General features: G+C 41.3%; 3 protein-coding genes across 5 annotated transcripts; 2 read left to right on the top strand and 1 right to left on the bottom strand.

Moving 5' to 3' along the window:
* Positions 1-49: 49 nt before the first annotated feature.
* Positions 50-6,562, top strand: mon1bb (MON1 secretory trafficking family member Bb). The gene is made up of 6 exons (XM_034218959.1): positions 50-178; positions 774-868; positions 957-1,547; positions 2,541-3,333; positions 3,933-4,080; positions 5,075-6,562. The coding sequence occupies exons 2-6, from the start codon at positions 790-792 to the stop codon at positions 5,300-5,302; spliced, it is 1,839 nt and encodes a 612-aa protein (XP_034074850.1). The 5' UTR covers positions 50-178; positions 774-789; the 3' UTR covers positions 5,303-6,562.
* A 441-nt stretch (positions 6,563-7,003) lies between these two features.
* On the bottom strand, positions 7,004-17,642 carry brpf3a (bromodomain and PHD finger containing, 3a). Of its 3 annotated transcripts, XM_034219247.1 has the most exons (13): positions 17,322-17,642; positions 14,740-16,263; positions 14,353-14,509; positions 13,172-13,303; positions 12,619-12,747; positions 12,208-12,520; positions 11,780-12,112; positions 9,688-10,242; positions 9,541-9,604; positions 9,128-9,216; positions 8,843-8,940; positions 8,561-8,715; positions 8,288-8,471 (listed from the first exon to the last, which is right to left on the bottom strand). In XM_034219247.1, the coding sequence occupies exons 2-13, from the start codon at positions 16,242-16,244 to the stop codon at positions 8,288-8,290; spliced, it is 3,714 nt and encodes a 1,237-aa protein (XP_034075138.1). In that variant the 5' UTR covers positions 16,245-16,263; positions 17,322-17,642. The 3 variants fall into 3 exon arrangements, with proteins under 3 accessions (XP_034075137.1, XP_034075139.1, XP_034075138.1); XM_034219246.1 differs by lacking the exon at positions 17,322-17,642 and having other exon boundaries at positions 7,004-8,471; positions 14,740-16,244; XM_034219248.1 differs by lacking the exon at positions 17,322-17,642 and having other exon boundaries at positions 7,004-8,471; positions 8,843-8,916; positions 14,740-16,244.
* Positions 17,643-19,207: 1,565 nt separating this feature from the next.
* si:dkey-183j2.10 (glutamate receptor U1) lies at positions 19,208-23,735 on the top strand. The gene is made up of 10 exons (XM_034219221.1): positions 19,208-19,345; positions 19,429-19,514; positions 20,765-20,796; positions 20,884-21,063; positions 21,278-21,501; positions 21,678-21,775; positions 21,885-22,102; positions 22,182-22,401; positions 22,501-22,745; positions 23,134-23,735. The coding sequence occupies exons 2-10, from the start codon at positions 19,430-19,432 to the stop codon at positions 23,236-23,238; spliced, it is 1,407 nt and encodes a 468-aa protein (XP_034075112.1). The 5' UTR covers positions 19,208-19,345; position 19,429; the 3' UTR covers positions 23,239-23,735.
* Positions 23,736-23,773: the final 38 nt, after the last annotated feature.

Below are 23,773 nucleotides of genomic sequence, written 5' to 3'. Positions count from 1 at the left end.
GCAGAGCAGCCTGATTGGTCAGATTAGCTTGTCATCAGAGATTCCGGATGTCTGCTGTCGTAAGAGGAACATTTGTTTTCTGCTTCTCATTCCTGACAGCTTGTTTGGAGCCGGGCTGTTGATGAAAGTTGATGTAGTGAATTAAATATTCAACTCAACGTTTGGACGGCTCAAAATCGTAAGTATCTTTCTTTTCCTTTATCTGTCTGATTTGAGCTGATCACGATTACTGGCATGCTGATTGTTAAGCCGAGGCCATGAAATTGATCTGTGAGTGTCGCTTGCTAGCAAGCAGTGTTAGCCATGTAACTGCAGAGTGCAGACAGCAACATTTCATTAGTTGCATCGGAATATACAGTGACATATTTATCAGAATGTTAAGGTAGGCTTTCTTGATTGTGAAGGAGTTCGTACACTAAGAAACGTCTGTTCTCTAGTTCTGGCGGTCAAACACCAATTACCGGTACTCCCCGTCCTTTTAACCGACTGCCGTGTGTCTGCAGTGTCACATTAGCCAGGCTGCTAGGAGATTAAATCAGTGTAAAATGTAAGTCTGTTTGGTATCTTGGAGTTGTAACCATTTTTTCTGTTATCATGTGACCTGACCACTGCTCCAGTATGACTGCTCCTATTCATAAGAGATTGAGATGTGCATGCATGCTTTAGCTACAACCACCTTTATACATAAGTTAGCTATACTGCTGTTCATTTCGAATTGTTTTGTTGTAATATAATACATAATAATAATATTGTAATTTATTTTAAATCTCCAGTGACTGGGATGGTATCATGGAGAGAGACAATCATCAAGTAGGAGAGACAGAGGGAGTGAAGATTTGTGATCCGCCCTGTGAGAGCAATCCACCTGGTAAATTATTGTTTCAAGCTATTCACATTTTAAGCTGCCATGTCTTTATCATTCATGACATAAACTAATTGTTGTTGTTTTATTTTAGCTGACACTTTGGCGACTTCTCTCTCCCTCTTGGGGAATCACATGTTTCCTTATCCGTTGGAGACAAAACACAGGAGCGCTGTTAAAGAGGAGCCTGCAGATTCACTGTCAGACGTTACAGCTGAGGAGGAGAGTCTGGATGGAGAGCCCCACTCTCACCAGGTAACACCGCTAGAGACTGAAGAGACCGAAAGCTCTGAGTGTCAGAACAATGTGTCCTCCCAGCAGTTGGACATAGAAAATGAGGATACTGCCACGGACAATGAGCGGAGCGACTCTGGGGAGTTTGTCGTCACAATGCTGGCCAAGGCCAAGCTGGAGGAGCAAGGACTAGGCGTGAAGGGAGGGTCTTCTCCCTTATTGGAGGCAGAAACCCAGGAGCCTCCTGCTTTTATGTCTCATCGTGATGAGGATGTGACAGCTGACAGCTGGAGGCAGCACAGGAAGCATGTTTTTGTTCTGAGTGAAGCAGGCAAACCCATATATTCCCGTTACGGCAGTGAAGAGGCTCTTTCTTCTACAATGGGAGTCATGATGGCGCTGGTTTCCTTTGTGCAAAGTGGAGATAATATCATCCGCTCAATCTATTCAGGTGAGAGCATTTTTTGTTTTCTTTCATATAACATTTGCAACTTTGTTATAGATGCAATTTTCTATTTGTATTCATTAAAGCAAGTGTAACCATTTTTCAGAGGAAGTGGGTACCAAGAGCAGTCGCAGTGACTCTAGCTTGCCAAAGTGGACAAGAAATTATTACCAAAAAAATAATCATGACATGAGCATGGAGACGTTAATATCAACTACACATTTAATCAACTATTTTACATTCATTTTGTAAGTAGCACAGCAATTTATTTTGGAAGTTTATACTACTATTTACACAAGTCCACAACATGTCCAATATCTTTAATTTTAGACATGTGTTTTTTTGTTTACAATGCATTCTTAAAAGACATCTACACGGTTGCAATATGAATATGCATGCACAGTTAAAACAACATAAAATGTAATTGTGTGTGTGTGTGTGTGTGTGTGTGTGTGTGTGTGTGTGTGTGTGTGTGTGTGTGTGTGTGTGTGTGTGTGTGTGTGTGTGTGTGTGTGTGTTGTGTGTGTGTGTGTGTTGTGTGTGTGTGTGTGTGTGTGGTGTGTGTGTGTGTGTGGTGTGTGTGTGTGTGTGTGTGTGTGTGTGTGTGTGTGTGTGTGTGTGTGTGTCGTTGTGTGTGGTGTGTGTGTGTGTGTGTGTGTGTGTGTGTGTGTGTGTGTGTGTGTGTGTGTGTGTGTGTGTGTGTGTGTGTGTGTGTGTGTGTGTGTGTGTGTGTGTGTGTGTGTGTGTGTGTGTGTGTGTGTGTGTGTGTGTGTGTGTGTGTGTGTGTGTGTGTGTGTGTGTGTGTGTGTGTGTGTGTGTGTGTGTGTGTGTGTGTGTGTGTGTAAAAGCCCACAAAAGACACACTTCCTATTATTATTATTATTATACTAAAACTGTTCCATGAGATAAATACAACAATACACAACTATCATATTTGTTTGTAGAATTTACCAGTACTGACATTAACGCTTGGTGATGTCTTTTTTCCTCGTGCATCAGATGGGCACACCGTGGTGTTTTTACAGAAAGGGCCTCTGGTGCTGGTGTGTGTCTCCAGCAGTCGTCAGACGGAGAAGCAGCTGCGTGGAGAGCTCCTCTATGTCTACTATCAGATCATCAGCATGCTCACACAAGCCAGCATATCTCGCATCTTTGAACACAAGAAGAACTACGACCTGAGGAGACTTCTGGCGGGCTCAGAGAAGATTCTGGACGGTCTTCTCAACCTGGTGGACTCTGACCCTAGCTTCCTGCTGGTAGCTGTACAGTGCTTACCCTTGGCCTCCTCTCTCAGGGACAATATCAGCCAGATACTGCAGAAAGCCATCACCCCAAATCTGGTTTTCTCCATCCTCATCGCCAACAACCAGCTGCTCACCATCGTCCAAGAAAAGACAGTCATCGAGGACTCCAGGTTGGAGCCCGCTGACATCCATCTCCTGCTCAACCTCATCGGAGCCTCCTCTGCCTTTCAGGCTGGGGAGATCTGGACTCCCATCTGCCTCCCCCTCTTTAATCCTGACTGTTACTTTTATGCATACATTTCTTACCTGGACCCTCCGGAATGCACTGTTTGCTTGCTGCTGCTCTCGACAGACAAGGAGGCTTTCTACGCTGTAGCTGAGTGCAAGAGGAAGATAGAGGAGGCCATGATGGCGCAGAACTCTCTGAGCCTCATTGCCAAAGTCCAGTCGTACAGCGTGAGCCAGGTGGGCGTCTCAGACCTCAGACACTTCATGTACAAGCCCTTTGACGTGCCAGACACCTACCAGCAGCTCACTCAGTTCACCAGGTGTGTGTGGGTGTGGGTGTGGGTGTGGGTGTGGGTGTGGGTGTGGGTGTGGGTGTGGGTGTGGGTGTGGGTGTGGGTGTGGGTGTGTTTCACTATTATTATCTATGCAACTACAGTGGGGACATACACTATTCTAAACTGGTGCATTATGTTTTACAAATCAATTAATTTGTCTTTTTATGATTGAATGTGTCTGTGATTTTTCAACCAAGAAAATGAATACAACTTAGTGTGGTTAGACGTTAAAAATGAAAGTGTCCTTTTCGAAAATCTAGGAAAATGGAAATTCAGACGGTTCTACTAATCAGGCCAATTCACTCTACTTATCTCCCTAATGAGATTAATTTAAATTAGTAGGTGTTAAATAGAAAAAGCCAATTAAACCTTGATAATAGAAGGAAAATCATTCACATATTAATAATACTTAAGAACTAAAGGACAGTTTTTTTAGACTGCAAGTGTATCTCACCAGGTTTAAGATTCAATTATTTTAGCGATAGAAAAAATAGCCGTTGTATTTTACTGTGTCTTTGTATTTGTAATGCTTTGACTGCTTTTTTGTTGTTAACCTTTACTGTGCAATGTGTTGCTGCATGTAGCCCAGAGATGGAGGCCCCATACAGCAGTGAAGAGGAGAAGATGAGACTGCTGGACCTCTACCGGTATATGCACAGCCGCATCCACAGCACCTCCCGACCCCTCAAGCTCATCTACCACGTGGCTGAGAGGGAGACCCTGCTCGCCTGGGTATGTAGCACTGTCGCCATATACATCTTCTAAATACTGTCTTAGCCAATATTCACTAATGTTGACATGAGGGTGTGAACTGTAGATGTGTTTGAAGGATTACTAAAGGAAACATTTTCATAGATATGTTCATCTGCTTCCTTCAAAAAGATTAGATTAGATAAAACTTTCACTCTTATGTGTCTGTTTAAAATGAAGCTGGAGCCAAGAGACTGTTAGCTTAGCTTAGCATAAAAACAAATGGAAATAAGGGGAACAATTAGCTGTTGTGGTTTTACTGGGGGTTAGGTGTTGTACTTTTTCACGGCTGGACACTGTCACTAATACATATTTGGGATGAACTATATTTATGTGGCCGATAATGGGACAATTACATTATGTTTTATTCTGATACAATACAAAGCCAAATTGCTTTCATTGACTTAAAGCTATCATTTACACATTCTGATACAATTGTTGGTAAAGCTGGTTTAACATCTGCAAATAACCGTTTTTATAGTTTTAGAGGAAGACAATACGATATTGCAATTTTCTTGATGAACTGTACTAGAGGGGAAAAAATGAATATTTGAACTCTATTTCTTTTTTTGGGGTAATACAATTTGAACAATAACACTTTAATAATAAATACCTTGATTTCCTTCAGGTGTGTAGAAAATACAGTTTATAAACTTAACAAAAAAATACAAACATCTGAAAATAGCATTTATCTTATTGATAATTTCTCATGAGAGACAGCAGGTTATAATTGATTTTCTCATAAAACCTGTTAGAGAGCTTTAAAGTTGCTTGTATGTGGATTTGTTGTAATTTGCATTTATGCTAAGCTCAGTTATCTTCTGGTTGTAGCTTTATATTTAAAGAACCTATATATATTTTCTCATTTAATTCAACAAGAAAGTAAAAAGTATTTTAAAAAAAAAAAAAAAAAAAGTCAAAATATTCTCATAATGCAGACCGTGACTTAATTTGTCTTTTTTCTTCGCTGCCGCAGGTCACCAGTAAGTTTGAGCTGTACACCTGCTTCAGTCCTCTGGTGACAAAGGCCTGTGCTATCACTGCTATCACCAAGCTTCTGAGGTGGATTAAGAAGGAGGAGGACCGTCTCTTCATCAGATACCCCCCAAAGTATTCAACCACCCCGAATCCCAGCAAGAGCTCTCGAGGTGGTAAATCTGACCAGCAGGACTCCACAGATAACGGCTTCTTATCTCTTCTATAGGACTCTCTCTCTCAGCGCTCCGCCTCATTCAACAATAGTTTGTACACTGGTTCCAAGATATTTTCGAAGCCTCTTTTGAAACATGTTGGACTAGACAAACATCGACTACTGGAATCAAACACTACAAACGTTTTACAATATTTAAGAAGGAATGAACTCTTTCAATATAGTAGTATTTCTTTACCTGAACAAGAAAGCATGTCATTGCGCCACTGCTTTTGATCAGAAACAGTCAGGGCAAAACAGCATTAGTATGTTTTAAATTGAACTGTGGTAGAAAATAATTGCAATGATATTTAAATGTTTTTATATTGTTTTATTACTGCATTAAGACAAGAAATTCCCTCGCGGACAGTGAATGTATCGCAGATGACAGGCTATTCACAAGTTATAACTATTAATAACAGTAAGTAAAGATGAGGAAGTAAAAACAACTTAAACTACCTTTCGAAAACTCTGTAATAGAGATTTATTTCATGGAACAAAAGCACCCAATGTAACAAAACAGGATATGCAAGGCATGAATGCGTGGCATGTTTTCGGGCTCAGTATAAACTGGAAAAACAACAACTGGCTTCCAGAACAGGGATGGGCCTCCATGTGTCATTCAGGCTGCGTTACGAACAGGCAAATTGCTCTCTGTTGATTTGCACATCCCAGTGATGGAACTTTATATCCCAGTCATTCAAATTTTAAGATGATCAGGTTTCATTCATGTTACATTTTGTGCAGAAAACAAGGAGGAGATTCAGCCTGTTACTTGACAACGTTATTATTTTCAGCTAGTGTTTTCATTGTCATCTAGTCTGGCTAAGAAGATGCCACTGAGCTCATTCAATGATTATCAGTCAACACTCGATGTAGTGACTTCAGGCGACTTTTTTCGATGACAGTTTTGTAAAGATGGTTTATAAACAGTAGCCTCATCCTTGTGGATTTTCTTGTCAATGCAAGTCTTAAGAGTACGTCTATAGTATTATGAAATAAATCCCAGATTGCACAAATCTATACTTGTCCTGATTAAGTAGAGATGTTGTGAACAAGCATAATTTATTACCTAGCAGAAAGACACATTTTCATCGCATTGTAAGTAATGTCTGATTTTCTGTAATATTTTCTGAGACTATCAAAATGTGACACTAAGGCTGTCAGGATATCACATTTCACTACGATTATGGTGGCAAAAAGAATTTGACACCGAAATGTGCGCAATACCTAAATACAATTTGTAAAATGTAATAAATAATGCTAACAAATTCATCTTTAACTTTTTATCATTGTGCACTTTGCATGAATTGGGGTAATTGCGTTGTTTAATCCCAAATAATGCATGTGTCATGTAATGAGTATTATTTACGTTAACGAGGTAAATAGGCAAAAAGAAAAACATGTTTTCCAAAAGAACACCTGCACGGCACCTCCAAGGTGCGCAATATATTATTGCGCAATCTATGCCTGTGAGCGTGCTGCGCAAACCGAGATGATGTGTTATGTGGTGTGCGTTGCGTAGTTGAACCTTTTCATATTTAAGTTTGTAGCAAGTAGAGGGCTGCTGTGTGTGTGTGTGTGTGTGCAGGCCTTAGTTTTAAAGACCCCCATAGAGCTCAGTTTATAACTCGAACCCTGCTTGAAACGATCATTTGACCTAGAGGAAGATGTTGGACAAAACATGTGAAAAGTCAACAGACAACACACAGGAAGTTGTTTCAAACAGCATTTATTCTTGTGTGAGAAAATATTGTCTCAGATTATAGATCCTGCAGAACAGTTCATGTGACATGATCCAAAACGTCCTGCTGTAGACGGTGCGTTCACTGCTGCCTACAGAGCTCTGTGCCTCCTCACTCCTACAGAATATATTCTGACATGTTGGTGAATACCATCACTATTACAAAGAGCTACTTAGCATCATACATAAATCTTTTCAATATTTTACTTTTTAAATAACACTCCTGCCACAAATTATAAATTAAAATCTAAATTTGATTTTCGCATTCCTTAAATTACTTCATGTAAGCCAATATAAACATAGATTTACATATTTACAAAACTATACACATGCACCTTTACTACACTGAGGTTGTATTTATATATGTATATACACTCTCTCACACGCACTGTAATGCCACATACAGTGTATGGCTCCACCAATCCTACACGTTTTTCTTCTTTTTTTTTTTTTAACGAACCGATTGTGCTTTTCAAGTCATTTCAGCCAGATTAGCAGACAACTTGCAGGTTCTCCAGTGAGTGATCGCAGTAGACTTTGTTATGAGCACAAAATAACCAGCTTCACTGTTGTAGTGGCTTCACATCTCACTAACCAAGTAGCTGCACCAGGTACTCCGACATTCTAGTATCATAACACAGTTTCACAATATGGAAAAATAAGTAAAGACCTCTTAAGCCCCACCGACCACACATCTTAGCTGGACAGCAAGTTGAAGAATTGGCAGCCGAATTGTTCTTAACATCCATCTTGTTGTATCTATCGAGCAATTTCGCTAAATGAGTTCACACTCGAATAGGGTCTGTAATTCAACGGAGTGCAGATCACTCAGAAGGAAATGTCTTTGAATTATCTTCCAAAGCCAAACTTGCAGTCCAGATATGACGTGAACATTAATTGGGACTTTCACACCCCATCAAACACAGTGACATTTCAATGGCAAATACAATCTAAATATGTTTTTGAATCAAGACGATCCCTTTGACAATTTCATATTTACACTTTTTTCAGCTAGTCTTGACTCACTTTGCCCTAAAATAAAAACTTTATATGAACACATAGCAATAGTGGTTGTGTAAAATCTTTTACAAAAATTACAGGAATAAATGAACAAATTCATCTAGGAAAATGTCTTCAAGCACTTTTTCTATCCATTTTATAAATCACTTCTATGCAGGAAAAACCTTCAAATACAACCAGCTTCCCCACCTGTTCAAATAGCATTGATAAAGCTTCTATGCATTTAAACTAAAATGTTATATAAAATTGGAGGGAGTGAAGTTAACATTTCCCCTGATGTGATTTAAATGTACCATGGCCCGGTCGTACGCAGTGTGCACAGATTTGCGAACACTGGGTTTCTTGCCTTCCATTAATCGCAGCTTGTCCACGGTGTCGTCAAGCCCCATCTGCAGAAGCTTGTCCCGAGGTAGCCATTGCCTGAAAAGCAGAAGAGACAAAATGACCAAGACTGCTCATGATTGATTTGAAACTCAGTATGAGGTTAAGCCGGCTTGTCTGAATCTTACCAAGTTCTTTTGGTGTCAAAGAAAAGCACCAAGAAGAGCTTTTCCCCTTCTTCTGTTTCTCTCAGTTCTCCCAGTTTGAGCACCTCCACGGGAGGCACTGGAATGGGGATGCCGTTGTGAAGAAGCCCTTCCTGGGGCATGTCTGGGTCAACGATCTGAAACAATGAATGTCAGTTTAAGTTACATGATTATCACGCCCTTCTATAGGAAGCAGGGAGGCTTTTCTCTTTATGTCAGCTTTGAGACTGATGCACCATAACTCCAAGACAACTACATCCTCACCATCGCTGGGTATGATGGGTACCCTCTGCATTTGGCCCAAACTAGGTCCAGGGGTCCGAGCTCGGTCTCACTTTCTGAACACAGAAGTGTAGACTGTCCTGTGAACAGGATATTCCCATACATTCAATTCATTTGTATTCAGGACATCTTAATCTTATTTTCTTTTTTAAACTGTATGGCTCATAGAAAGCGTTTCCATTAGGATCCAATAAACACACAAAAAGCAGAGGCATTTTAAACTACTTAGATGGTTACAGTTTTTAGTTGCATGCCTTATACACACACCAGAGCCACAGATGTCTCCGTTCTCACTGCTTGGAACTTTTGCCAATGCAGGTTTTCCACGACTTCGTTTGGGCGGGGAGACGCTACAGCTGTCAAGAGGAGAATTATGATTAGAAAAATGTATGGTGAGACTATAGCTAGACTTAAATGGCTAAGGATGTCAAAGACAAATGGGCCTCATGCAAGAATAATATGTTTTGAATTTTTGTGCTGAACATTTAAACTTTCTCTTTTTGGATTTGCTTGGACGAGTGTTGGATTCACAAAACTAAACATGTTGTAAATATCTTATGTTAGCGTGATAAATGCAATCTGTTCATGACGAGGTGCTCATTTGTGAGATTCAAGAATATTCAAGAGAAGTCTGAGAGGTTCTTGCATGGGGTCCACTGCCTGTGTGGCTCTGTACTCACTTTAGTTTTTGGTCTTCATCATCATCATCATGATCCACAGAGGTGTGCTTTCCATTTGTCAGGCCTGGCCAAAACACAACTGAATTAGTGACAAAAGTGGACGTCTTAAATTACCTAGCTGTAATTTAGTCAATATTTAGTTCTTACCTTCTTCACTGGGTGGTGTAGGGAGTTTATCAGCATCACTTTCTGAGCTGGGGCCTCTGGACCTCAGGTGGTGTGAGGAGGGGGAGGGGGGTGTGGGGGAGGCGTTGGGGGTGGGAGGTAAGGTGGTGATGTTGGTCACACTGGGGGGTTTTGGGCTGACCGGGGTGCTGTCCATCCCGTTGGTTTTCCCCTCAGATATTTGCCCGTTCTGTTGAGGCGGAGACTTGTTTTTGACCATCCGCGCTCCATTCTTAGCTTTTTTGAACAGAACAGACGTACGGCGACCGACTCCAACCAAAGGCTGAGTCGGGGGGGTTCCCAGCGGAGTGACCTCGTGAACAGCCTCTGTTTGTGAAGACGGTGTTTCACCAACTTCAGCCTCGTCTTCACCTTGGCTTTTGCTTCCGCTGCGGGATGACCTCTGACGCTTGTAGGAGCGCCCAGGAGACCGCCGCCCTCCAGGGGCGATGCCCAGGACGGGGGGTTCCAGAGGAGCCTCGCCAGGAAGAGGTGAGGACACTGGGCAGGTGAGCTCCAGCACAGGTGGAGAGTCATCTGCATCAAAGACAAATGTTATAGAAGAACCATAAATACAGCTAAAACGATTACGTAATAAGTAATTTATTAACTCAAATATCGAGACTTCTCTGGTTGCAGCTTCTGCAATATCAGGATATAGTGCATTTTATTGTATTATTCATAGGGATGTAACGATATACCGAATATCGCGATAAATAAACGTCCCAATACCGTCGTGAGTCCCAATACCGCGATATACATTTTTTTTTAAAAAGCCTTTATTTAACCAGGTGGTCCCATTGAGATCATCAATCTCTTTTTCAAGAGAGACCTGTCCAACATGGCAGCAAGTAGGTTACAACGTGAACATAAAACAACAGAACACAAAAGGACATCGTATTTACACGGCTACATGTACACACCTAGAGACATTGACACGTACCAACAGTATATTTATATCTCGCCCTGTCAATAAGCCTCACCTTCTTGGCAAAAACTGTATTGTTTTTGAAGTGGTGGAGAGACAATGCACAGTTTGACCCACTGCTGTCACCCATGGCCAAATCATATCTCTCTGTCCCACTGAGGTGGCGTTAGACTTTTTTGCTGTCCGTCATTTTGACAGACAGGATCGTAAAATATCCGTCATAATCCCTTATTACCCGTCGGGTCTGAACTCGCCACTAACGTGTCGCGCTGACACGGGGGGGTGGGGGAGAGAGAGAGAGCACGCTCGTGAATTGTCAACGGGGGGGGGGCGGGCGGTGTTATGCCGTGTTATGCATGCCCACCGAGATATGCATGCACCTCGCGGGAGCGCGCACAGCTTAAAGCAAAAACTCCCAGACATTTCAATGATCTGTACGGCAAAGTATGGTTTGGAAACTATATCATTTCCATCATTGGAGGGCATGCATAACACGGCATAACACCAGAGCCTCGCTGCGGGGAAACTTTGGCGCTGTTCCGAATTTGTCAAAATGACAGACTGCTTTCAGATTTTTCCGTCATTGTTAAAAAGAATATTCGGTTAACAGCAACATCAGTACCAAGCGAGAGAGTTTTTTCCACAGCAGGGGATATTGTAAACGCCCAAACATCCCAGCTTCTACCTGGAAATGTGGACATGCTCATATTCCTAAAAACCTGTCTGATGATGCTGAGTGAGTGACTAGTGAGTTTTACTGGTTTTTTTGTTCCAGTCTATCACTTTGTTTTTGACACTTTAAAATACTGCTATCCTACTAAAATGCTGTACAAATCAGATTTATTATTTAATAAAGAACACTTTCCAAGTAAAACATTTTTAAATAATTAAAAAAAAAATTCCTTTTAAAAAAAATGTTTTTCTTCTTTATTATTCAATATCGCGATAAATACCGTACCGTGGACTTGTTACCGCGATATTATCGTACCGTGAGTTTTTGGTATCGTTACATCCCTAATTATTCATGAACAATTTGGTCTTGAACTGTTGATAGGACAAAACAACACATCACACTGGACTTATGAAGTTGCAGCTCGATTTAAATAAGGCATTAACAGAGATAAACGACATGAAAATCATTTTTACCTGATGCAGAGTTTGAGACGGCTGTCAAAGGTCCATTTTTAACATTTGTCTTCTTTTTCTTTTCTTTCTTTTCCTTCTTCTCCTCTTGTTCCTCCTCTTCCTCCTCTTTCACATCCTCCTCCTTGTCGTTACCGTTTACAGACTGAGAGTTTTGCTGCGGCTGGTTCATCTTCTGTCTGAGACTGTTGATCTCTCGCCGCAGCAGTCTGATGCGTTTGGTTCGACCCCCACTGGTGCGCATGGATGCAACCACGTCCAGTTTGTCCAGCAAAGCCTTCAGCTGCTCCTCTGTGGTCAGGTGCAGTCTGTTGTCTGGGTCCAAGAGAGAGTCCACTGTAGGGAGGACAAGAAGACAAAGGAAATAAACACAGAGATGAGGCATGAGGGTGATTATTGCAAAGAACTAGCATGTTCCACACTCAACTCACCATCATCCCAGGTGCAGTTGGAGAAGCCATGTTTGTTTGGAGACTCTGGGAGATGCATGCCAGTGCTGGGGTCCAGGCCGATGCTCTGAGACTGCCTGTGGGCGTGACGGAGAACAGCACCGCCCACCTCCTTGAGTTGTAAGGCTGTCTTGTGAAACATGGTGTCCTTGGAGTTGTACTTGAGGCAGTTGGAGATCATGAGGTTAAAGTCCTTCTCTAGGTCCGCGATGGAGCAATAGGCATGTCCCTCCAGTTTGGTAACCATCATGGAGAAGTCCATGGGTTGGGAAACAAACTCCAGGTAATCTGGGACCTCGGAGGATGATGGGAATAAGACTGTTAGCCGGAGACAAAACAGATGCAATGCTTGGTATGAATTGTGTATTTAAGTAGTTTTCTAACTGCACCAACCTCTGACTGATTGACCGGCTGAGAGAAGATTTTTGCCGTGTCCTTCTCCTGCAGTTGTTCCAAGGTGGATCGCAGAAGCACCAGCGCAGGGGTCAACTTCAACTCAAGAGCAGCCTGCTGAATTTTCATCTAAAGAGTGATGACGCAACACACAGCAGAGAGAAGCGTACACCAAGGTTACTCCACAGGGTCATATTAATAACAAATGCTGAATAGAGCAGAGACTAATGCTGCATCCAAGCACTTTTTCGTTATTGCTTCATCCGCCTTTTAATTTCACTTACATGATTCATAGATGGTAAGATTTTAGAAAATAGACAAAAACAAAATGCGACTACTTCCAAGGTTGCAAGGTTTTCAGATTGAACTGTCCCATCAATCATGGATGGGAAACAATTAGCAAGTATTCACGTTTGAAAAGCTACATTTTATGGCAAAATGGCAGAGTAGTTCTGTAGCTCTGATATATACGTGCTTATTAATGACAATACAGAAGGGTGTAAAAAATACCCCCAAATAATTATAGCTCGTCTACACTTCCTGTTCACCGCACCTGTTCTCTCTTTAGCCTCTCTCTCTTGCGGATGAGTTCCACCAGAAGCCTGGCTCTTTCCAGGTCTTGCCTCAACTTTTGCCAGTATCGTAGCTCCTCTCTTGCAGCACACAGCTTCTCATCAGGCTCCCTCTGAACACAAAAGAAACAAAACCATCAAGCTTTTATTCATCTTTCAAATCCATCACAATCAATCTTTCTTCCAGCTTTGCGTTGGAGAGCAGTGATGAGATTAAAGTGTGCTAAAGGTATCAGACGCCTTTTGAAAAGTGATTGAATTAGTCCCTTAGGTTTCCAGAAAGAAAGAAAATAATAATGATCACATCGCACACTCAAGTCTAAATCCATGCAATGAGGATTTTTATGTTAACAAGTTTAAGTTTGTATAAAAAGCTAACATAGGGACATCAGATAAAAAATGTACGATGTCATACAGATGTATTTTATAAACCTGCGGATACGTTTAGAGAAAATATTTAGTTTAACCTGCATTTTATGACCCTTAAGCAGCTCAAGTCATTCCCTACCATTATAAGAAAATTGGCATTAGATTACAAATAAATATCCATAAATTGTTGCACACCTCTACAGCTGTGAGAGGTCCACAGCAAATATGAGAGAGCTGTGAAGGGTTGTGTGGAAGCCTGCCATGTATTTAAATCAGCCATTGCAAGTGTGATGTCTGGGCTTATGTTTTAATTTCAGTGTGAGAACACAAACATGGTGTGAAGTGCTCAGCTCCTAGTGACTCCACTGACTCAGAGGACTTCATTCGTTCGCTGAAGGTCTGATCATCTAATGACTGTTAATTTGATAATTAAAATTGGTAATGTAGTTATATATTAACTTATAAATCCATATGCAATCAACTGACTTTTTTATCCAGACGGTGGTGTTCTTATACTTAAACGGTGTTTTCGAAGTTAGATACAAAAATTGCTATATGCAATGCCTTACTTACAGCATGGCATTATATTGAATTATTACCCCTGTATGTCATGATACTAATTGTCCTGTTGAGTTACATTACATTTAGCTGACGCTTTTATCCAAAACAACGTACAATAAGTAAATAAGTGAGTTCTTGAAAGCACCCCTAAATTAAATAATAGTTTATTTATATTTTATCAGAGTATTTTTTTCATGTTTTAAACACATAAATACATTATCTCTCTCCTCACCTGCTCTGCAGTCTTGTTGGCCTGTAGATGGGAATGAAGTCGGCGTATTAAAGGCATCCCATTTCGTGACTGTCGTTTCAGCAACCAGTAGTTATGAAGTCTCTGCATGAACTGATTCTTCCTCTGGACTTCCACTCCTGTGCAGATCTTGTTCAGCCTGTGGAGATGGAACAGTTTTACATAAAAGAAAACGGTGCAGCAGTACTGTCAGTGATATGGTTAGGCCATTTAAATATCAATTCATAAATATACATAAAATACTTTTTTAATGCACTGGATCCAAACCTACAACAATACTACTAATACATATTGTAACACAGCAGAAACAACAGTAAATCAATAAGGCATGCTTGGTATGTAAATGTCAACAGTATGCAAATGTCACACCTGTGAGATGGGATCTGAGGCACGAGCAGCACAGGCACGGTTGAGCGGCGTGATGACCGACCCTTCGTATTCTTCTTCTTCTGGCCCTTGGTAGCCTTCTTGTTTGGTGGTGTTGGTGGGGGGCTTTGAGTGTAGGACCTCTGACCCCGATTTCCCCTTCCCCCCACCAGTCTCCCTTCAACCGATTCGTCCCCAGACCCGTCCCGTCGGGACCCCACCGGAGAGTGATGCTCACAGAAAGCAGTTTTCTTCACAGAGAAGGTGGTACCGTTGACCCCAGTCTCCCGGACTGGGTCTATCTTCATAAACAGGCCGGCCTTCTGGGCGCAGGTGACATGAAAGGCTCGGTAACAGTTGGCTTTGTGGCACTGGATGGATGCTCCTCGGCCTTTCTGCTTACACAGGTAGCAGGTGAGCTTCCAGCGAGCAGTAGGGATGTTCTTCACCCCCTCAACAGGCTCCAGAAACACTGTGTTGGCAAAGCACACCTCCGGGATCCATATGGCGCAGACAACATGGGCCCAACGTCCATCACTTGTCTGTTTGAAGGCACCTCCTCGGTTGGGACAGAGCACACAGTCTACAGGACGGGAGGGGGACTGCAGGCAGCAGCGGCACAGCCACTGACCCTCGGGTACGTAGGGCACACCGTAACACTCCTGGTGGACGGCCAGATTACAGATGTCACAGAACAGGATGACATTACTGTTCAGACATTCGTCGTCCAGGCAGACGCAGCAGAAGGCGTCCTCGTCCACGGCGCTCTGGGACAGGGCCTGGTTGCGGGACTCCAGGATGGATTCCCTCTCCAGGCGATCAATCAGCAGCTCAAAAGTGTCTGCCGATACAGAGGCATACCCGTCACACACTCTCTTTTGATTAACCATCTCCAGCCAGGCCAAGTCCTCCTCGTCCATGTCGTACTCAGCCACACTGTCCTGCTCCTCCATTGACTTTTCTATGTATTGATAGTAGGCTGTTGGGAGAGGAGCTGCCTCTGACGGGGTAACGGAACTCAGCACACGAAAGACGGGCTCGGGCAGAGGGATATGGTTAGATGGTGGGTGGAGGGAGTTAGTAGGTCCTGAGTGTTGCTGGGAGCCGGACCGTTGGTTCTGGTGAGATGTATTTTTACCACTCCTCCTACTTTTACAGTTTGAAGGTTTCCTGCATGATCTGGTTTTGCTCTGCGTTTGTTCACTGTTCTCCTTGTTGCTGTTGCACTCAGCAATGTCTTGGGCCATCATCTCGTCCTCGGTAATAACTGGCAGATGATCTGTGATGTTAATCCGATGAAGCCTTCCTTCAAGATCCACTTCCACTATTTTCTGTGCCTGAGCGTACGTCAAAGTCTCCCTGGATGGAGAGAGCTGCAGTCTGTAGGGCGAGGGGGGCCGCAGCTGGCCAGACGATCCCCTGCCCCTTCCTCTCCCTCTGCCTCGGCCCCTACCCATTTTGAGTCCGCTTACAACTGTCTCACATTCCCACCTGCTCACCTTCCGCATGGGAGTTTACACCAGCTCCCTGACAGATACAGAGAATTTTTTTTTAATGATGAATTAAAAATACAAATTAATCATTTATGAATTAATAAAATAGTTACAAACGTATGTAATAATTGCCCTCCGAGATTGTTTATCTGTTATTATTTTGGTGTTCCTATGCATGATAAATCTTACCCTTATTAATCATACTCCTTGAAGAGAGCTTTTATATTTTTGCATTTATTGACTAATGACTAAAAACTCATCTCTTTCGACTCCACTTCGAGCAATACAATTACCAATAAAGCACTTACATACTAATAAAGGGTTATCTAAAGTTAGTTGAGTAGCACTTGAAATGTTTTGGCTCTATGAAACCTGATGTACTTATATGATTCAAGTTTGTATCTTCTTGGTCGAATGCACTAATTGTAAGTCGCTTTGGATAAAAGCGTCAGCTAAATGCAATGTAATTGTAAGCCTTGTTGTGATTCATTATCAATCCTCGTCACAACATTTAATAGGTAAAAAGGGGTCAACTCAGTATGACACCTCAAGTACTCTTACTGCACAAACACAACTACTGTGAGTTGCACTGCTCGCATGTATGCACCTCAGCTGTCTCTCCATTGGTCCAATCTGGTGCCTGATCACTCCCTCATTTCCCTCAGCCCAATCATATGTCAGTATCCTCTATTTTTTTCCTTGTTGCTGTGCGTAGTTAGGTTGAAGAGCGCTAAATACCAACCCGAGTATCTAACATCTGTCAGCCATTTTAAGCGCACAACAGCACAGACAACATTTGGATTGCAAGTTGATTAGCAGCCCAATTATACATGCCAACAGAAACCAGAAAGCAGGCGCACTGTATGCACCGAGCCTGAATTCAAAAATGACTTGCATGTATACATTAGTTCACGTCACTGCAAATATGCAACGTTTCGGCTGCAGCTTTGTACTCCAGACCCCTGCAAAAAGACTATCTCTCGCTGATGTGATAACGTTACTCGGTCGGACAGGACACACTAGAAGTCGTTTAACAAAACGGCAGGTTTCCTAAGCAACGCTGAAAAGGCCGAAAATATCAGAGTGCTTTACCTTACGAAGTCGTCCTCTCCAGTGCGAGTGCCAGACAGAATAATTGCACCTAGCCAAATGTCAGCTAGTGACAGACTACAACCAAGGCGGACATGCTAGCCGTTAGCTTAGCTAGCCGGTAATTCAGGAGCGACAGCGTCATCTTCAGCCCTTCACTTCTCCGCTGTGACTTCGGTCATACACACAAACTCGACCCGGTTTCATAGTTATGTTTTAAACCTTCCAAATGGTGCTTGTTCCCAACTTAAAGGTAGCAAAATGCCGAAGATATCAAATTAATGTTCCTTGGATGGGGCTAAATATTCAGTCAAGATGGCTAGAAAAATACGCCCCTTTGGAAAAAAAACACCTCAGCCAATTGTAGGAAGCCGATTCACCTCGCGCGCAACGCGCATCGTTTTTCGATTGGTTGAAGAGATAAACCGAATTCATCGAAGTCAACAAGTAGATCATAACAGAAATAAGCGATGAGAAAAACAACGAAGCATATATTGCGCGCCTTATATCCTGGTCTTTATTTCCCATAGGTAGGCTTACCTGTTATACACCTGCTATCTCTCGGGATACATTGTAATTTAAACAATCCAATATCGAAGTAATGACCACATAAAATACAAAAATAAACTATATAAAATACGAAAATACTAGCTTATTTTATATGATAATAATGTATTAATCTAGTTAACTATTTAAGCAAAGTGCCTGTACATTCCTTCTATAAATCAGTTAACAAATAATCCAGATCCGAGTCCCCTTTCATGTTTTTTGAGAGTTTCACACCTGAATCACACCGTATTCATAATCAGTGCACTTGATTTCTATGTTTTTTTTCTTTCGTTCATTGGTCTTGACCATAGACTGTATATATAAAGGTCTTGACCTATGGATATTGTAGCTCTATGTGAAGATTTATTTAGACCATTATGTAAATAAAATGAAACATTGCCGAACAGTTAAATGAATAAATATATCCTAATTCAGGTCAAGTTTCACCCCAGGAGCAACATAATTCTATAAAACCATAACCAACTCCAAAAAACATTAACCAACTCATTCACATTCAGTAAATTAATCTCAGGAAATTAAAACACGTGTCATGAGTGAGTGTGACAAGAAGGACTGTTGCAAAATTGGCGCCTATATCAATAAAATGTATTATTATTATTACTATTATTGATTTCGGAGCTACACAAAATACAATTCCTGGCTTCCTTCCTTGTATCCATTCCATGATAAAAGATTATTACTCATTCAACATTTTTACTGAGCCTCTAACACCTTTCAAGGCCGTCTTCCAGCTACAGCACATATATGTTTTGTTTGGTTTCTGCACAAATATGTGAACTCAATATTTATTTTCTCTCTACATTTTTGCAAGACTGAGAAACCTCCATGGCCTCACAAAGTCATCTGCCTTTCAGTCAATTCTGTGGTCGAATTCTTTGCTTTTTAAAGAGGTACTAAAGCTTGTTAACCTTCTCATTCCAAACTTGCACAACACCTCCAAAGAAATGGTTACATATATATTTATACATTTAATCTTAATTAGTTATTCATACGTATTTAATCAATATCAGTAACAGTTCTAAAGAATGAACTTTTTCCTGAACAAAACACCAAGCATGACAGCTGCTTTGATATTCAGGAGCCATAATTATTCAACTTTGTTAACATGCAATAGACATTATAAAAAGAGTGATATTAATTTTCATTGAAATACAATTGTAATGTTACTGTTACAACATGATCATTTTATTATTATAAAATGATTCTTCAAGGTCATATTAAGTATTAAATCCACATGATGATCCACAGTGGGAGCTGTTTATGTGCACCTCCTGCTGCTTCTTCCCACCCCTTCAAAATCCTTCCTATTTCTCCACCCACAAAAACTTTGCTGGCTGTTTCCATAACACATTTGAGTCTGAAAAACTTCAGATCACACTGCATCAGAGTCGAGATCGCCCAGGTCGGTTTGAAGTCTGACGTCCCAATTCAGAAGCCACATCTTGGACTCATCTCAGGTACATCCATCATATTCTCTCCTTAATGATTGTTGGTGGCACTATTTGGTGTCTTGATTTAAGTCACATCTTTTATCTTCTAGGATGCAAATCAAGAGTATCAGGATGCTGTTTGGCTTCTGTGTATTGTCTGTTGGGGTTTTCCTGGACTTGGGAGTGTGCACTGCAGGTAAGGAACTTTATTTATTTTTTATCACTGGTTTTACTTAGGCAGAAATAATTATGATACACCAAATCAAAAGATTTAACACGGCTTGTAAGATAAAACAAATACGTTTTTAACCTTGAACCATGTTGAAATTGACTAAATGGGCTTTTGGTTATACAAGTTGGCTGGATTGACAACATTGGAAAACTTAGGTTTGTCCCTTTTCACCAATATTTCATAGTTTGACCCGGTCACTGCATTTTGTTATTCAGTGTGGTGACAGCTTTCTTTTTATCCCCTGCCAAATTCCTCATGTTTTCACTGCTGGATTTGGTAGAAATTTCTCAGGCTTGAGGAGACATAAATACATAAACAGCCAGCTCGGATCAATATCAAAGTGTAGCAACACATCCTGTCCAACTCTTCTTGAAAAACAGAAAGGGAAGCGAGCCAGTTGTCACTCTCACAAAAAACGGTAATAATTTAACTCTATGGAGCAAACAAAGGCCTTGTGTTTCTGAGTGGCCAAAAAGTCTTGAAGAGCTTGTATACGTGTCATCTTTTGAAAAGGAGGATCTGATGGTTGTCAGGATCACCCTGTGGCGATGGATCCCCGAGGCCTTGGCCTGAATCGAGGGCTTTTGATACTCTTTGACTTCCTTCCCATCTCACAGTGCCATGGCATTGAGAGTCTTTGAATTAAAACAATGCTCTAAACAGATTATGGTGTTCAAACCGTTTTCAAAAGAGGAGAGAGGCCAGATCTCTAGGATACCGGAAAACAGTTGTGACAAGAAGGTCAAAACATGGTCACCCAATGTTAATCTCAGACATCTCTGCATGTTACAGTCAAGTCTAAAGATGGCCAATGCACAAAAGAGACCTCTGATCTTTCCATATTTAGCTGTGATCAACCTTTCCTAGATAACAATATGTATCTACAGTATTTATTCCAATGGTTCCCATGCTTTCTCGCATTTGACCCCCTTAAATTGGAACAGCATGCAATTGTGACCCCATCAAAGTTTGAAATTCAATCAAAGGGTCACTTTTTTTCATCTTGATTTAAAGGATGCCTGAAGAGGTAAACACTTTTTTCTTTCTTATCCCTTTACTCATCTTGTGACTCCTCAGATTATATGTTGAGAACCAATGGGTTTATTCCCCCTCATATCTTGTCTCATTTCCAAGCTTTCATAGAAAAGATTAACATGCTTATGTGTAAGACTTTTTGTACTGACATGTTTCTTACTTTTCACCCTCAACACCAGTGCAATCAGAGCTGAGAATTACAACCATAAAGGTATTTTTATTTTAACCTCCATGAAATGTAAACTATTTAAGATGCAACACGTCACTGATTGTCTTTCGATGTATTTTATTTGTATAGCAAGAGCCATATGCAGTGTCCAAAGGCTCACAACTGGAAGGCTTTTGCATGGACTTGCTCTCTGAAGTAGCCAAGAAACTGGGCCTCAAGTACAAGGTGCACCTGGTGAAGGATTCTGCATACGGCAGACAGGATGAGAGCGGGAACTGGAATGGGATGATTGGAGAGGTGGTGAGAGGGGTGAGTGCATGCATCAACACTGACATTTGGAAAGGTCAAAGGGCAGCCATCCTCTCTGCTGGATTTAGAATGACCCCAGCTGGTGTCTGTGACTCACAACGGATACATTCAAAATCAGTGAATTTGTAAACTTTATCAGCAGGGTTGCTGGTGCATTAAAGTCTCTTAAGCAGTTTCTATAAATTAACAGTAAGTATTTATGCGTTCTCTACAGGAGGCGGACCTCGCTATTGCTCCGCTGACGCTCACTGCAGCCCGGGAGAAAGCGGTGGGGATGACCAAACCATTCATGCAGACAGGAATCAGCATCCTTCTGAGGAAGGATATCTCAGAGGGAATGGGCCTCTTTGATTTCCTGTCTCCCTTTACAGCCAAGACCTGGGTCGGCATACTCATCGCCTACCTCGGGACCGCTGCTTGCATCTTTTTAGCTGCCAGGTTAGTGATTCAAGTATAATCTATTAAAACAGTGATATTAATGATTTATTAGTGGATTTGTATTGATGTGATGTGGATTTGAATATCTTGTCTGTGGATATTTTCACATTTCTGCTGGCAGTGGAATTCCTTTGAGTGCGATCGTATTAATAAGTAATATTTGTATGCAAATGCAGACTCAGCCCATGTGAGTGGAGTCAGCCTCAGAGTGAGAAGAACAGATTCAGCCTTCTCCACAGCCTGTGGTACACAGCTGGAGCTCTGACTCTACAAGGTGACACATTATGTTGTACAATTGTTTCCCCTCAAATTGAGATGGACAACAATATATGTACTTATTGTTTGTGTTCTATAAAATGATCTCCCTCAAATGTTTTTGTCAGGTGCTGGCCCTCACCCCAAAGCTCTTTCAGGACGTGTCATCTGCTGCAGCTGGTGGTTATTCACCATCGTCCTCCTGGCATGTTATTTCTCTAACCTCAGCTCCACTAAGACCTCTGAATCCACTCACCTCACAGTGAAAGGGTTTGAAGACTTGGCCAATCAGGACACCATCGAGTATGGCTGTCTGGGTGGCTCCTCCACCCTTGCCTTCTTCAAGGTAGACTACAGACATTGGATTATTTATGAATCCCCTGTTTCTCTGCTGTTTCTCTTATTCAGTTTTTTCATTCATGCAGAATTCAAACAATCCAGTGTACCGCAGAATCTTTGAACACATGGAGAAAACCAAGAGTTTTGTCTCGTCTATGGACGAAGGGGTCTGGCGTGCAAGAGAAGGAAACTTTGCCTTTATTGGAGAGTCTGTTTCTTTGGACTTGGCAGTAGCACGTCACTGTGAGCTGGTCAGAGCTCATGAAGTGGTTGGAATGAGAGGATACAGCATTGCTGCCAGCCTTGGTGAGCTTAAGCATATTATAAAACTAATAGAAAATGACATTTGAAAGAATTAATAATTAAAATTGTATAATTAACAATAAACCTATACATTTCCTCAAGGCTCACCCATCATAAAGAACCTCAGTGTGGCAATCCTACAGCTGAGCGAGGAAGGGGAGCTGGCTTACCTGCGGAGCAAATGGTGGGCCAGCAGCTGCATCGCAGACAAGGCCAAGTCGTCAGCTGTGCAGCCACACAGCCTTAAGGGGATGTTTCTGATTCTTTCCCTGGGCCTGGGTCTGGGAGCACTGCTGGCTGTCCTGGAGCTCACCTCCAAGAGCCGCAGAAGTGCAGCTGAGCAGAGGGTGAGTGCAAGTGCATTCAAATCACATTACTTCCGTTAGGCGGAAGGAAAAAAAACATCCACAAACAAAACTTCCTAACCTTTCAGAAACTAGACCAAACAGCCTTGTTCTTTGCTCAACAGTGTGTACTTAAATGTATCCAAAAGGGGGTTTGAACGGTTTCATAAGCCTGTAGGTCTGCAGCGTTAACTTAACCATTTGAAAACAACACATATGGTACAGATACAAGCATTAACCAATTGGTTTTCATATCAGCACAACAAGAAAATGCAGACTCTCATTTGTCTGAATAAATCTATCTCATCTAAAAAACGATTGACATTAAATTAAACAACATAGATGAATTATTTGTTTACCTATTGTTTCTGTTTATTTGTCGATCCTACAGAAATCCTGCTGCACCGTGCTGACTGAAGAACTGACTCTGCGCTTGAGGACAAGTAATGCGAACAAACCCCAAGAAAATGTTGTCATAGATAAAGAAAAAGCATAAAAAACATGAACATAGTTTTATTCTTAGGAAATCTGACAATAGTTACTTTTAGCTTTGATAGCTGAGCATTTTCTTAAACATTTGACAGAAGTGTTAACTTAAATGTAGGTCTTGAACTCCCTTGCTTGAATATATATCAGATTCATCAGAAAAAAATAAATAATATTTTACATCGGCATATAAAATAACAGGACTCACATTTTATTCAAATAAGCAATTTATTGATTTTAAAATAGTACTACTAACATTTCAATAAAAAAGCAGACAGATTTTATATGATAAAAACAATCAGTGATCAGTGTTAACAATAAGACTAACAAATATTGCTAGTGTGCTTAGTTTACTGTTACTTTTATATAAGTGCTTTATGCTGTTTTGTACAGTTGGCAATGGCGTCAGATGATTCAACAATGTATTTAAAAAAACTATTTCATGCATACAAACTGTGTTAATTGTAAACATTACAGCGGGCCTATAACAATAAAAAAATATATCTAATTGTGTACATTTCGTGGTATTCTCCTACTGATCTATA

Source organism: Gymnodraco acuticeps, unplaced genomic scaffold (assembly GCF_902827175.1).
Source record: "Gymnodraco acuticeps unplaced genomic scaffold, fGymAcu1.1, whole genome shotgun sequence".
Classification (NCBI taxonomy): domain Eukaryota; kingdom Metazoa; phylum Chordata; class Actinopteri; order Perciformes; family Bathydraconidae; genus Gymnodraco; species Gymnodraco acuticeps.
This window is presented reverse-complemented; position numbering and strand designations above follow the sequence as displayed.